The sequence below is a fragment of the Lactuca virosa genome, chromosome 2, assembly GCF_052849685.1.
Source record: "Lactuca virosa cultivar CGN04683 chromosome 2, Lactuca_virosa_CGN04683_v6, whole genome shotgun sequence".
NCBI classification, from domain to species: Eukaryota; Viridiplantae; Streptophyta; class Magnoliopsida; order Asterales; family Asteraceae; genus Lactuca; species Lactuca virosa.
This window is the reverse complement of record NC_136427.1, coordinates 281,625,316-281,640,026: the sequence shown is the minus strand read 5'-3', so window position 1 is coordinate 281,640,026 and position 14,711 is coordinate 281,625,316. Positions and strand designations below refer to the sequence as shown.

The following is a 14,711-nucleotide window of genomic DNA, read 5'->3' as shown; positions in this document are numbered from 1 at the left end:
AGGACTTGTTGTGTCTCGGGACTTCATTCGTGGAACTTCTCATCCTTACACGCGTATTCGTTGAATCACCCACATCAGGTGAGTTCATACCCCGTAATGAATCTTTTAACTGTTTTAAATGCTTTTAAGGGGGGGGGGAATACAAGTTGAACACAATGATAATTGTGTAATTGTTTGTTATAAACATCTTTCAAAAGATTGTTTATGTCTTTTATAAGTGATCAAAACATTTCAAAAACTCTTTTAAAGTTATGTTACTTTATAGTTTTACAAAAACTCCGTTTTTAAAGTACAAGCATAACTTAGTAGATAAATGAGTCTTTTCAATAACAGTTCAAGTAAAACATTAGTAAACTATAATAGGTATAGTTTAGGAAGATACTATTCATTACTTCTAGTACAATGAAGCATACAAAGAGTCAGTTCATACATGAGTCAAAGCATACTATGATGAGAAACAAACCGAACATTCTACATACTAGACAGAGAGAACATACAATACATCTAGTACATACAATACATATACAAGTATACTATAACATAAATGCGAATCACTGTTTCGAGGCATGGCATCACCTGTCATGGCTCGATTTGTAGCCAGAATCTCCTAGAGGGAGAGCGTGAATTTAGGTATAAACATATACTGGATTGACTATCCTACACCTTGTTGTTCGCTACAGTGGGACTTGCAAGTCTACGGGTGCCAAATGTCATTTCTTCCGACGTCTTTCATCGTCGTGTTATCAGTCGATAGTATGGTGCAATCATATCACATTATACCTTAAATAACAATTGATTTAAGGTAGAAAGTACAGCAGTAGTTACTATAATACAACACTACAATACTTTATTATTTCCCCATTTCATTCACATTGTGATCTTCTCACAATAAACAGTAATGTAAAAACTATATTTTTGGTTAAATGATAGTCTCACTTGGGAAATTACACAACTCATGCAAGAAATAAACACACATAACAGTAGATGCCTTGGTAGAAGGCTACGTTTAGTAAGAGAGGACCATAATGCTAACCTTATGATTCCTTAATGTATACATCAAAGGATATATATATATATCAATAGGATCCGACAGGTAATAGGATGTGTACTCTCCGCTTCATTTCCTGTTCCTTGTTTGGTTGTGGGCTTGGAACGAATTCACCCAGTCTATTTTCTATTCGATTCTAGATATATATATGCTCAGTATACATTAAGTCATCATAAGGGTACGAAGTATGGGTCAAGTCATAGGACACAGAGTCAATGCACAGTTTTCTAGTACAAAACATACTTTCCAAATCAAAACTTTTGGTATACAAAACTAGAAACTTACCAGTTAAGGGTTTAATCCATTTTATTAAACCAGTATAAACTTAAAGGACCTTAGGTGATTAACTCTATAATACCTGAGTTTATACATCAAGGTTATATATCATTAATACCCAATAGGTAGTTGGATGTGTGCTTTCCGCCTTACTTCCTGATCCTTGTTTGGTTGTGGGCTTAGGACAGATTCACCCAATTAACTTTCTATTCGATATTAGATCATATATAGCCGGTATAAACTAAGTGATTATAGAAGTAACCACTGTGGTCACCATTTTATTATAAGAAATAAGGGTTTTCTTAAAGAATCTTTTCATTAAATATAAAGGAACCATTACAGTTAACTCCATGAGTAACAAGTGAATACACCAGGGTTATATACCACAATGATCAAACAAACAATGGAATGGGTGTTTTCCGCCTTATGGCAGATGCGCACAATCGATTATTTGTTTACTCTGAGTCTTATATAACTTGTATCCATTTAGTACTCATAGAAAGGATTGTAGAGTCATTTTTACTTATCTTTCATTAAAGTAGGAAATATAGGATTTTCTAGAGGAACAGGCGAACTTTTCTAAACAGAACTTACAACTTAATACATTTTACAACTACAGTTTCAACAACATTTCTTCTACAACTTACTTACATCACTAAAATCTTATGAACTCAACAGCTTAATTGATGATCAACTCTTTCAAATAACTTGTATTCTCAGGAGCCTAGTAGACATGTACTCGTGCTGGGAATTCGGAAGATGGAGCATAATAGCTTCAAGTCTTGTTTTGTTATTTGCTTATGAATTCTATGTTTTGTGAACACACATATTGTAAACACTTTCTTTCTAATGAAATTGTTGTTCATTACTTGCTTACTGTAATGCATATCTTGTGATACTAAACATGACGTCCTCCACCCCCCGAACGTTTCCGTCGTTCCGGTTTTGGGCTGTGACATAAAAGAACTATTGTAAATAAACTAACTAACTACAATTAAACTAAAAAGGGGGTGTTATGATTGTTTGAAAACTAAAAGACTTGAATAACTAAAAACTTGCAATTAAGCAAGATAGTGAGATGCTCAAATATTGGAGAGAGTTGGTTAACTAAGGCAATTCAACACAATGAACATTTGTGTGTTTATCATTAGGATTCAACATGAAGCTTATCATTCATCCCAAATTGGTTATAGCAATCATGAAGCATGATATGCCAAGATTCCTCTTAGGTAGTATGGAGGTTGGGGAAGCCCACAACACACCTTCTTAATCAAGATCATGGGTTTAATTGAAGCAATTGAACCCAAGAAGTTAATTAGCCTTAAGAAAGAAGGAATCCCCAATTCCTAGAGGATGTCAATGCTTACACATCCATAAAGGAGCTGTGATTCATAAACTAGAGATGATTTTTACCATCATAAAGCCCTTGTTCTAAGTTAATTCAATGATTCAATGCAAAACCAAATAAATAAACTAACAATAGCTCATTCAAGTGCCAAGCTCATGATCAAAGCATTAAACAAGCATAAGAAATATGATCTAGAACCATAAACATAAGATAATTGATAATCTAGCATGAATCCTTCAAAAACCCACAAACATTCAAAGGTTTTTAACCAAAGTTAACCAATATAGAGAGTTTAGCCACTCATGGCAATAGAACAACAATCACAAAAGTCTAATTGCATAAAGAAACTACCAAATAACTTGGAAAGATGAAAAGAAATGAGTCTTGTGCTTCCAAATCGCCTTCTTCAGCTCTTCAATGGTGTAAAATCCAGATTGTAGCTGCTAGATCTGATCCCCCAAGGTTATGGTGTGCCAAATGACCAAAATGCCCAAACTGGGCAGTTGCGCGGGTACCCGCGCGACAAAAATTCCACCCGCGCAAATGTTGCTGTAATGCTATTGGTCCTTCATTCCTCCACTCCAACCTTCCACTACCAAAGATTCCTTTGGTCCCCTCCATATCCATGTGATTTAAACCAACCAATCATCATTTAGCTTCAAGGAATGGATGCTCCAAGCCCAAATTAAAAGTTTATGACCCATCTTTACAAGCCCAAAATATCCAAGTCTTTAACTCTTATGGCCCAAATCTCCTTTTATGGATCCGCCAAGTCCAACAATGCCTCGAGAGCCCACTAAGCCCGTTTCCAGTCAACCAGCGTCCGCAACGAACACCGAAAATCCTGCAAAATTCGTCATGCAAAATAAAAAGTCGTCGATACGATCCATGATAAAGAAAATAAAGAATATACAATGCAATACTAATAAAAAGAGCTAAAAATACTAAAATAAACTAATAAAAATAAGGAAATAAAATAAACTATCATACGTACAAATTAGTCCAAATAAAAAAGGGAAAATTACATTGTAGCCCTACAATGTTTTGCATATTTACCCATTCAGTCCCTTAAGTATTTATATGCCTTTTGCATTAAAGTATTTATATGCCTTTTCCAACTTTTAAATCCATTTTAAACAAAAACATATGTATCTTTTCTGCTAAATTTATCTTTGTCATTAAACAAGTAGCATATAAAACAAATTGTTGCGACTTTTTTAATACTATATTCAAGATGATTATTAAACCAAATGGGATTAAAATGACGCATATAACATCCAAAGTCCGTTTGAGGAAAATTATGTTTATGTGGTTGGTAATGCCAACTTGCATATATTCTCTCTAAGTTGCATCTTGATTGTTGGGATGATTATCAAAAATACTTTTTCTGATGCTCAGATCATGTGGAAACATATTTACATCAAATCGACTTTCTTTTTCTCCGGATGGAAATTTGGGTGTTACCATGCGTGATATCTCTTTGCAACAAGGAAGAATTATATTGAGTTTTTATTTTCTTTTGAGTATTAACAAGTCAATCTAATATCCCTCCTTTCTTTGTACGTTTTAAAATTCAATTTTCATCGTCATTCATTATTGTTTACTTTTCAAACATAAAACTAGGGGTGTGCGCGGTGCGGTTTGGTGCGGTTTAGAGCCAAAACCGCAAACCGCACCGCACATGCGGTTTGAGTTATTTAGAAACCGCAAACCGCACCGCGAACGTTCAAAACCGCATTATGCGGTGCGGTTTGGTGCGGGCGGTTTATGCGGTTTACATGCGGTTTGAGTAATTATTTACATTAAATTTAATGACAATACTATCATTGTCGTCACTAACGGCTCACTAAGTGGTCATTAAGAAATTTGGTGGTCATAGAATTGTGGTAATTAACTACTTATGAATATACATAAGTTAAGAAAATATAGTGTATAAAATAATGGTCAATGAATGTTAGTTGAAAATGAATTTGAGACAAAAAATATGGTCACTCCATTAAATTTTGCATTAAATTTTGGATTAATTAATATTACATTTCAAAAACTTAAGATAATGTCATTAATTTAGGACCTGTCAAATTATTTTCGAATATATATATATATATATATATATATATATATATATATATATATATATATATATATATATATATATAATCATTAATTGATTTTATCAATGCGGTGCGGTTTAAACCGCAATTTTGTAATCGTAAACCGCAAACAGCACTGCATAATGCGGTTTAACAAAAATACAAACCGCACCGCGAGTGTTTTAAACCGCGTTATGCGGTGCGGTGCGGGCGGTTTATGCGGTTTATTGCACACCCCTACATAAAACAAAAGAAAAAAAAATATTAATAACAGAATAATAAATAAAATATAAAATAACTTCTATATAAACTATACAATCAAATAATAATACTTTAAGTACTAATTCTCTATGTACCATGCCTCGTGAACAAAAGTATAATAAAGAAAAGGAAACTTATGAAATTGGTCAAGATTTTGATTCATTTTTAAATATTTTGATGAATGATTTGATAAATAAACCTCATGATTTACGTTTAGGATATTCCACAAATTTTAAGTTTCACTTAAGGAGTTAAGGGTATGCAAGATATTCTAGATAAGGGCATGTAATATTAAAATGTGATATATAATTTTTCAAAAATTAAATAAATTAACACTATTATTAGAAAGTTAAGGGTATGCAGTATACACTTAGAATACTACAAATCCGCCCTTGTTATGTGTAAAGACAAATTTAAGCGGCATAAGAGTTTATTGAGGATCCAATTTATTAATTTATTAGTGATTAATAAATTAATATAACTTTGTGATGTGTCTCCTTAGTCCTCGCGACAGAACCCTAATCGTTCTAGGGTTTTAGTATTTTACGATTTAAGGTGGTTGAGACAAGATACCTGTAACACCTGTTCCAGGTATTATTTAATTTATCTAAGTTTTAAGGTTTTGTGCATGGACTCGGCGACTTGGGGTGCTCCAACTCGTCGAGTAGAGACTATCATGAGGACGCGGGATTTGGATCCTACTCGACGAGTCAGAATGCCCCGACTCGACGAGTAGGCGATGTAGAGAGAAACCCTAATTTCTAGGGTTTGCACCCTATTTAAAGAACATAACCCGCCTCTTGTGGCCTCCCTTATCACCCTATTAGCTAGAGAAAATCCTAGTTGGACCTTGCACCTTCTTGAGTGAGAGAAAGAGATTTTGTGAGCAATTTTGGTGTATTTGTGAAGGATTTTAGAGCTTGAAGAAGAAGGAGCAAGGAGAGAAGCAGTAGATCCGACATCTACTCTGTATTGGCCATCATCTTGAGGTATAAAGTCGTTACCTTGATCTCTAGTTGCTTAGATACCTTTTCTTGTAAGCAAATGGCCATTTTTTGGTGCAAAATGGAGTCAAACTCGGATCTGGACTTATCACAAGGATATGGTTCCAGATCTGCACCTCTCTAGGTCCCCAATGACATAAAACTGCTCACTTTATATAGCTTAGCTCCTTTCCATGCACTAAAACCTTGTAAGAAGCTTGGTTTTGATGTTATAGCCTTTGAGGGCCTTGCATGCACGTAAAGTTTGCAACTTTACGTGGTATCTGCACTAGGGGAGTTTGGATCTGAAGTTTGGGACCTTAGATCCCACTGAAAAAGGTTGAACATGAAAGGGACCGAAGGAACTCGTCGAGTCCCTTAGCTGACTCGACGAGTCGGGGTAGGGTTTGCCCATTTCTGAGTTTCTGGATGAGTGCAGTGAAGGATTAGGGTTTTGGTCTGAAGGGACTTTAGTTTTCTGGACATTTGATGAACTCGACGAGTTAATGCGGGATTCAGTGGAATGGACTCGGGAGGAACTCGACGAGTTACAAAGGTAACTCGACGAGTTAACAAGTCATACAGCTAACTCGATGAGTTGCTGGATGCACTCGACGAGTTTAGGTCAACATGGACTATTGACCTTGACTGTTGACCTTGACGTTGACCAGGGTTGATTTTGAGGGTATTTATGGTATTCCGAGATCGTGACAAGTTAATCACATGATGATTATAGGCAGTTGAGTTGGAGCAGCAAGTGAGATATATTTGATCTTAGCTTGTCAGTTCAGCATTCGAGAGGTGAGTCTTCTCACCATACCAATGGGTCTACGACACCAAGGCCGGCTCATTTTATGATATGTGGTACACTAGCTTTAGTAGAGATATGTGGTGTGATAGTTAGCTATATGCTAAGTGGTATGCTAGTGATTATATGATATTTGCATGGAAGACCTCGGGGGGAGCCCGTGGCAGTTGGATATAAGACCATGTGGGGGAGCCCATGGAACATTGGAGTAAGACCCTGGAGGGAGTCAACGACATCCTTATATGTTTATGTATGAGTTATGTAGTATGATAGATACGTATGTGATATATGATATGCTAGTTGATTATTATGGTATTGCATGGAAGACCCTGGGGGGAGCCCGTGGCAGTTGGATATAAGGCCATGTGGGGGAGCCCGTGACATTCCTAGGTAAAAACCATGGGGGGGGGGGGGGGCAACCCATGACATGAAGGTATAAAACCCTGGGGGGAGCACACGACATCCTTATATGTTAGTATGCATGGCTTATGTGATATATGTATATGTAGATTTTATAGCTAATATGATATGTGTTATGTGGATTGTGTGTGGGGTATGCTCTGGGGGAATCACTAAGCATTAGCTTACAATTTGTGGATTTGTTTCAGGTACATCTGAGCCCAAAGGCAAGGGCAAGACTTGATGGCGCAACGTGCACTCTCTCAGGCATTTTTTTTTGGGACACTCTGATGTTTGGAAATAATATTGTTATGAATATGAACTTGAAAACAATTGTATTGAGATTTCATGGTTTATGGAAAAGTGTTTTGATTATTTAAAAATGAAAATTTTCTTTTGAAAAATTGGGTCGTTACAAAACCTCCTCTTTAATAGTTGGAAGCCCATATTCAAGACTTGTGGTCAATTTGGAAAGAACAAAAACCCCATTTGCTGAAATAGTCAAAATCGACATACTAAGGAATTAAGGAAGACTCAAAACTTTTCTTTCGGAGTGTTATTTTGTCTTGGAAGTGCAAATTCGAGTTGGGAGAAAACGATCACAAATAATATCGTTATCTGCTATTGAGATATATAAAATTGAAGTCGAAGACATTTTCTTTTTGGAGAGAACTGGGGCACCAACATTATTTGAATAATTTGTGAATTAGGTTACTGATATAAGTAAAGAGACGAGACACGTATGAGAACACCTCATTAATGATTGTCCCACGTATGATGTCACGTGAACAAAACCTAAAGAAAACCAATAACAAGGATTGAATGTGTACAAAAACAAGAACCTATTTTGCAACAAAAAATATTAATAACTATATGTTTACAAACTGGAAATTAAACCCGGAGTAGCCGATCATAAGGAGTTAAGGATTGAGTGTATATAAAACAACAAGTTAAAGGACTTATTTTACCAAAAAAAAAACAATAAGGGCTAAATATATACTAAGAACTATATTACCATTTTAATCATTTTTCCTATTGAGAATTTAGTTGAGATTCAAAAATTAAACACTTGAAAACAAGTCTCATAGAAATTAAAATTAAATTAAAATCCTCTTTAATAAATGAAAGTTTTTTTGTCACTTGTCACTTTTTCATTCAATTTGCTAAATGTTGTTTTGTGGTTATTTTGAATTAATTTTTTTTCCATATGTCATTTTATAAGTTTTTCTATTTTATTAAATTTCACATAATATTTTTAATATAATAATTGCAATAAATGTAGTAATAAATGGATATCAATTTAATTAATGAACTTACATTTTAATTTCAAAATTGTTAAAACTAAGCTCATTAGTTTTTTTTTATTTAAATTATTTGTTTAAATTTAAAAGATAAAAAACATTTTGATTATAATAATTCATTATTTTTTTTTATAAATTCAAAGTTCTCAAATATTTTGACCTTTATATTTAACATTTTTTTATAAAAAAAAAATAACTCATGTAATACATGGGTCTCACAACTAGTTATATAATAAATAACATTCCCGAATTTAGTTCATTAATAATCAGTGTCATGATTTTTAATAAAAATTGAACGCAAAAAAAGCGAAAACATAATTAATTTTTTTTACAAATAACTAAAGAGAAATTAAATATTCTCCTACTTTTGTTCCTACAAATCCTCCTACCCAATTAAATGATGACATGTGTTATATTTGTATACTAAAATATCATTAAATGAACATTAAATGTTACACATGTCATTATTTAATTGGGTAGGAGGATTTGTAGGATCAAAAAGTAAGAGGATATTTAATTTCTCATAACTAAAATGTATATTTTGTAGAATAATATATTTTAATCCGTGCATGAAATCTTAGTTATATGATTTTTAATGATATCTGAATGAAAAGGAAAGGTAAGATATAATAAAGATTGTAAATGATTAAAATTGGATATTTTAAATATTATATCACAAGTTATCTAAGGGTGTTGATTTTTCCACAGAGAGATTTTGATTCATCCACTTAAATATTTATGTAATGATTATTATGCCCCTTTATTTAAATTTATAGTTATTATAGCAGAAAAATCAAGGATTTCTTTCTGCATATGGCACGTGGATTGGACCCTATTTCTTTTTATAAAAAATAAATAAAGAGCAAATTAATAAACCCATCTTCTCTGGTTTGCTCACCGGAGAACAAGACCATCAACATTTTGAAAAGCATATGCATAAATAAAATCAACCGAAAAATTTATATCCTATCATTGGATGTTGTTCCGACGGAAGAAGAGATTGTTCATGGAATCATGAGAGATGGGGAGGTCACCGATGGTGTGCAGGATTGTCGATGGTAGATCAATGGTTCTCCGACACTGCACAGAAGGAGGATCTTTTGCCAGTGGAAGAAAGGGAATTCACCGGTGGTGGAAGTGGTTGTCGTCTGTGGTTAGCTATCGATCGACGTCTTTTCTCATTCTATTTTCTTGTTGCAAGACTACAACATATGAACTATGAAGTTTATAAATATATAATGCAACTGAATTATAATCGATATGTTCCAGAAAACCAAAAAAGTATAAAGAAATCTACCTATAATTCAGAATTTTGAAATCAGTTTCATTGCTTCTCAAATTGGTACGAAAATCATCATTTTATCCGGCAAATATAAGAAACATCCTGGAGTAGGACGATATAACCACCGATAATTGAAAAAATATAAAGCAAGCTACCTGTAATTTCAAAAATTAATGTTTTTTTAACTTAGTAAAGACTATATCTGATGATCTGAACTATTGAACCAGTCATGATAAACATAAAACTTCCAGAGAAACCAAAACGATATGATTACCATGGGCGACAAACCGTTGCATGACGGGTGAGCTCCTGCCGCCTCCCAATGAATCGTTCCATCTCCTCCGTCACACCAATAGTTGATGATATCTGATACAATTCTAGTAGTATGTGTTTTCGGCGATCAAACATATAATAATAAAGATCGGGTTTATCTTTTTTTATAAACATATGGCGTATAAAAACTTTTTGTATTATCTTTATGTAAACAATTTTAAAACTACCATAAGTTGCTAAAAGAGCGTGCATTTTGGAAACATATTTATGATCTTTCTCTCGCGTAAATGTCTAAGAAATTAAAATAAAGGACAATATTGTCAATACATTAATTTTTCAGTGGATTGATAAAAAGTTGCTGTGGAAAAATCAGGTCCCGTTATATAAACATGATCAACTCTTTAAATAACTAAGGGCAATGCTTAATATCTAAACATGATCAATTCTTTAAATAACTAAGGACAATGTTCAATAAAATATACGTATTTATTTTATTTTATTACTTTTTAATGTTTGTATTATTTTATTAATTAAAAAAATAAATATTATAATTTTATTAAAAAGTTTTATATGAGTCAATTTAAGGTAATGATTTTTTTTAAAATTAATACGATAAAGATAACCAATAACATAATAAAGATCATGATAATCATATAATCGTTTCTTATAAAATTTCAATAAGTTTGTTTCGTTATCGCGTAATTCGGAATCGGCTTATATAACAACCACTTTATGGAGATCTTCCCCTGTTTACGTATCAATCGAGTGGACTGACACTAATCCCTTCCCCCTTCTACCCTTTTGTCTAGAACCTTCTCTCTCGCATCGCAGCTATGGCATCTCCATCTCAGGCTAGTCTCCTTCTTCAGAAACAGCTCAAAGGTCTTACTTTTTCAGTTCTAAGTTTTCCGTTTGATATGATATGATTGATTGTTTTAATTACTTAGATTACATATTATTGATTGTTTGAATTATTTGATGATGATCCGTATTTTGTTTTTTTACAGATCTCTGTAAAAACCCTATTGACGGATTCTGGGCCGGTCTTGTTGACGAAAGCAATATTTTCGAATGGAGCGTCACGATTATTGGGCCGCCTGGTACATTATAGTGAGTTTCTGTATCTCTGCTTTGTCATTAGATATTAGAAGATCGTTTTTTTTTTGTTTTCGAGTGTTAATTGTAACCTTAATTCTGCAAAATTAATGTTGTTATGCTTCTCAGTAATTCGTGGTCAAATTTTTGTACTCGATTATTAGTTGTTTTATGTTGCCAGTTGGAAATTTTTCATATTATCGTTTGTTATTGATGAAACTCTGGAGGTTTTAGGGTTTAAGATGTTATATGATAATCATATAGTTGTGTATAAGGCTTACAAGTTAATATGTTATGTTACAATTTATTTATTTCTCAATTCTGATTTGTGGATGTGTTTTGTAGTGCGGAGGGTTTCTTCAATGCTATAATGACATTTCCACAAAATTATCCAAATAGCCCTCCAACAGTGAGATTTACCTCCGAGTTTTGGCATCCCAATGGTTAGTATTAATTGTTCTCTTTTGCTTTGTTTATTTCACCCGAAACCTTATTTCTTACAAGAAAGATCTGTTTGGTTTTGTCCAGTTTACTCGGATGGCAAAGTCTGTATATCAATCCTTCATCCCCCTGGAGACGATCCTCATGGCTATGAGCTTGCAAGTGAGCGCTGGACACCAGTCCATACGGTATGTAATTGATTATTTTGAAAAATGCATAATAAACTTTACTTATTTTTAGCATACCAAATCCAAAATGTAATATTTTTCAGGTGGAGAGCATAGTTTTAAGCATTATATCAATGCTTTCTAGCCCCAATGATGAATCTCCTGCAAATGTGGAGGCTGCGGTAACACCCACATTTTTTTTTTGAATGTTCCCTTTGCCTTTCATTGTCTAGAAGTGTCGTTTATTTATTTTTTTATTTTTTTAAATCAAAATAAAATAGTCCTTCAATAAAATGAACTTCTGCAACATTTGAGTAAGTTCATAGATTTATGCTTTGTTTGGCCATTGATATGTTATTGCAGAAAGAATGGAGAGAACAAAGGGACGAGTTCAGGAAGAAGGTGGGTCGATGTGTAAGGAAATCACAAGAACTTTTGTAAAAAATCGCATGCATTTTAAGAAACCAGTTGCTAGTTACTAGTTTTGCTAGAATCACCATTCTATATTTTTTTTGTTTTGTATTCCGATCCTTTTTGTTCTTAGTTTGCTTGACACATTTTGTTTATATGAATGGTAAGTTATTCCAATAGGAAATTTCAGATGGTTTTGATCTTAGCATAAAATCTGATTGAGAGTTTTGGTCATATGGGGATTGTGCTTGGACTCCATGGTCGAGCTTTAACTCAAAAACCATATATAAAGTCGAAGTACTTTACTTATGATGCCTTTGTAGGTCTTAAAGAGGTTAATCCTGTTTAAGAGAATTACTAATCTAGCCATTTTTTCTAATTACCTATCTAAAAATAGCAAAAAAAAAAAAAAAAAAAAATTTAGCTAAAAATAGCCCCTAAAAGAGTAGATGGCAAACGTTGACTACAGTAAACGGGGTGAAGTCTCGGTTTTAGAGCAATGAGCTACTGTTTCCCGGTCCGTCTACTCTTTCGAGACCCATTGGGTCATACTATATAATGTATTGATTTTCAGATTAGGTAATTTTTACTACTTTTTCATTGGTTTTTCTACTGTTTTCTTCCAATGGAGCACTCGAAGAACAACGAAGTACATCTATTTTTTATCGAAATTTTACCGTATTCTTGATTAGGAGTAGTTTTTGTACCTAGGGGTAACTTAAAAAAAAAAAAAAAGAAGAAAAAAAAATAGTAAAACCATAGGCTTCATAAGAAACCTACGGTGTACAAGTCCACAATGCACAGTTTGTACAGTGTGGACTTGTACATTGTAGGTTTCGTATGAAGTCTGCCGTTTTTATTTTATTTTTTTCGTTTTTTTTAAATGGATGTAATCTGTATAAAATTGTATATATGTTATGATTCCTTGATTTTTTTTCGAAAAACAAAAAAAAAATTACCGAAACCGTAGACTTTTTACCGAAACCGTAAACTATGGTTTGGGAAACCGTAGTTCGTCAAGAAAAAACCGTAGGTTATAAAATAACCTACGGTTTTAGATTTTCAAAATGAAAAAAAAATTATAGTTAACAGAAACAGTAGACCATTTGGCGAAACAGTTGCCACTCTAATTACCTACGGTTTTGTGGGTTATTTTTGGACAATTGCTAATTTTTGTATAGGTAATTAGATAAAATGGCTAGATTAGTAATTCTCTCCTTTATTTATGTGCTAAATGTTTAATAATTGACGTGCCATTATGTATAAACTGAAAAATAAGACATAATAAAATAATTTCAAAATCAAATTCTACGACAGTTTATTACAAAATTATTATAATCTATTTTAGAAGTTACATCAAACATTAAATTGCAATAAGAGCATCCACATTAAATTATAACTTCCACATTCACCGCTCATAACCCTCCACATTCACCGCTCATAAGCATGAACCATTTTATTATGGATACAACTCTACAAATAAGGAAGTGTCATTTGATTCTAAAGTTACAAACAAAAAATTGGTAAACATTTCATTACAAACTCAGTTAAAACCGATTATTATATTTTTTAGCATGACACCCTTGCAAATTAACCATATGTATAAGTTTTGTGTCCTTTCAAAACCAAAAGGTGAGTTTTATTCTTTGTTGTGAGAGTCTTTTTACAAAGACGATTTGTTTTTTCAATACATGAAGCCGATACAAATTGTTATCGGTTGCATAGTCAATGAATGAACACTGATTTTAACAAGACAACCCTACTCTTCCAGGTATAGGTAAGTTTAAGAACTTTTTTCTTTTCTTGTGAAGTACCTTATGAAAAATAACTAACCACCAAAATTGCTTCCTCCACGGTTTAATGTATGCCTAAAATTTCTTAGCAAAAATTTGAGTTTGCGACATTGTTTTATAAAAAATTTAACGAAATCAAATTCATTCAAATCAAGGTTCTTTTGAAAGCTAACACATATATCTAGATTTTCTAAGTTGTGAGTTTTAACAGATACAAAAACATGTTGGCGCGAAAACAAGGTCTAAAAAAAGATGATTCCTTTTTTAAACAAGTAAGCAACATTGTCTTAGAAAAAAAATCATATAATCAAACTCATACATTATTGGAATGAAAATATTCAAACTTCTATAGAAATCTAAAATAATGTTCTACAACTTTTATGTTTTAAGTTTTTGAAAATTAAGAATTAGTGGAGGTCGAAATTAGGTTCTAACAGAATGCATAATAGATTATGAAAAATACAACTATCATGTGTTAGAAAATTCATATAAAATTCAGAGATTATCGAAATTAACCGATTCAATCTTTTGTAGCAACCTAATGTATTGTTCTATAACTTACATTTTTAAGTTTTCCACAATCCAAAACCACTAGGGATCGAAATTTGGTTCTAATCAGTAAAAAACTATTTTAAAATGGAGCATATATAAACGCAAAAAAAATAAATAAAGCCTGTTGTTAAAATCGAACAGAAATAAATCAAAAATTGCCTTTTCCTCTTTTGTTAAACTCGA

The 14,711-nt window shown here is 32.8% G+C and overlaps 1 protein-coding gene across 2 annotated transcripts; it reads left to right on the top strand.

Annotated features, from left to right (window-relative positions):
• Positions 1 to 10,744: 10,744 nt before the first annotated feature.
• LOC145157051 (ubiquitin-conjugating enzyme E2 7-like) lies at positions 10,745 to 12,378 on the top strand. Of its 2 annotated transcripts, XM_079076198.1 has the most exons (6): positions 10,745 to 10,951; positions 11,077 to 11,179; positions 11,510 to 11,607; positions 11,693 to 11,793; positions 11,877 to 11,954; positions 12,136 to 12,378. In XM_079076198.1, the coding sequence occupies exons 1-6, from the start codon at positions 10,903 to 10,905 to the stop codon at positions 12,211 to 12,213; spliced, it is 507 nt and encodes a 168-aa protein (XP_078932324.1). In that variant the 5' UTR covers positions 10,745 to 10,902; the 3' UTR covers positions 12,214 to 12,378. The 2 variants fall into 2 exon arrangements, with proteins under 2 accessions (XP_078932324.1, XP_078932325.1); XM_079076199.1 differs by lacking the exon at positions 11,877 to 11,954.
• Positions 12,379 to 14,711: the final 2,333 nt, after the last annotated feature.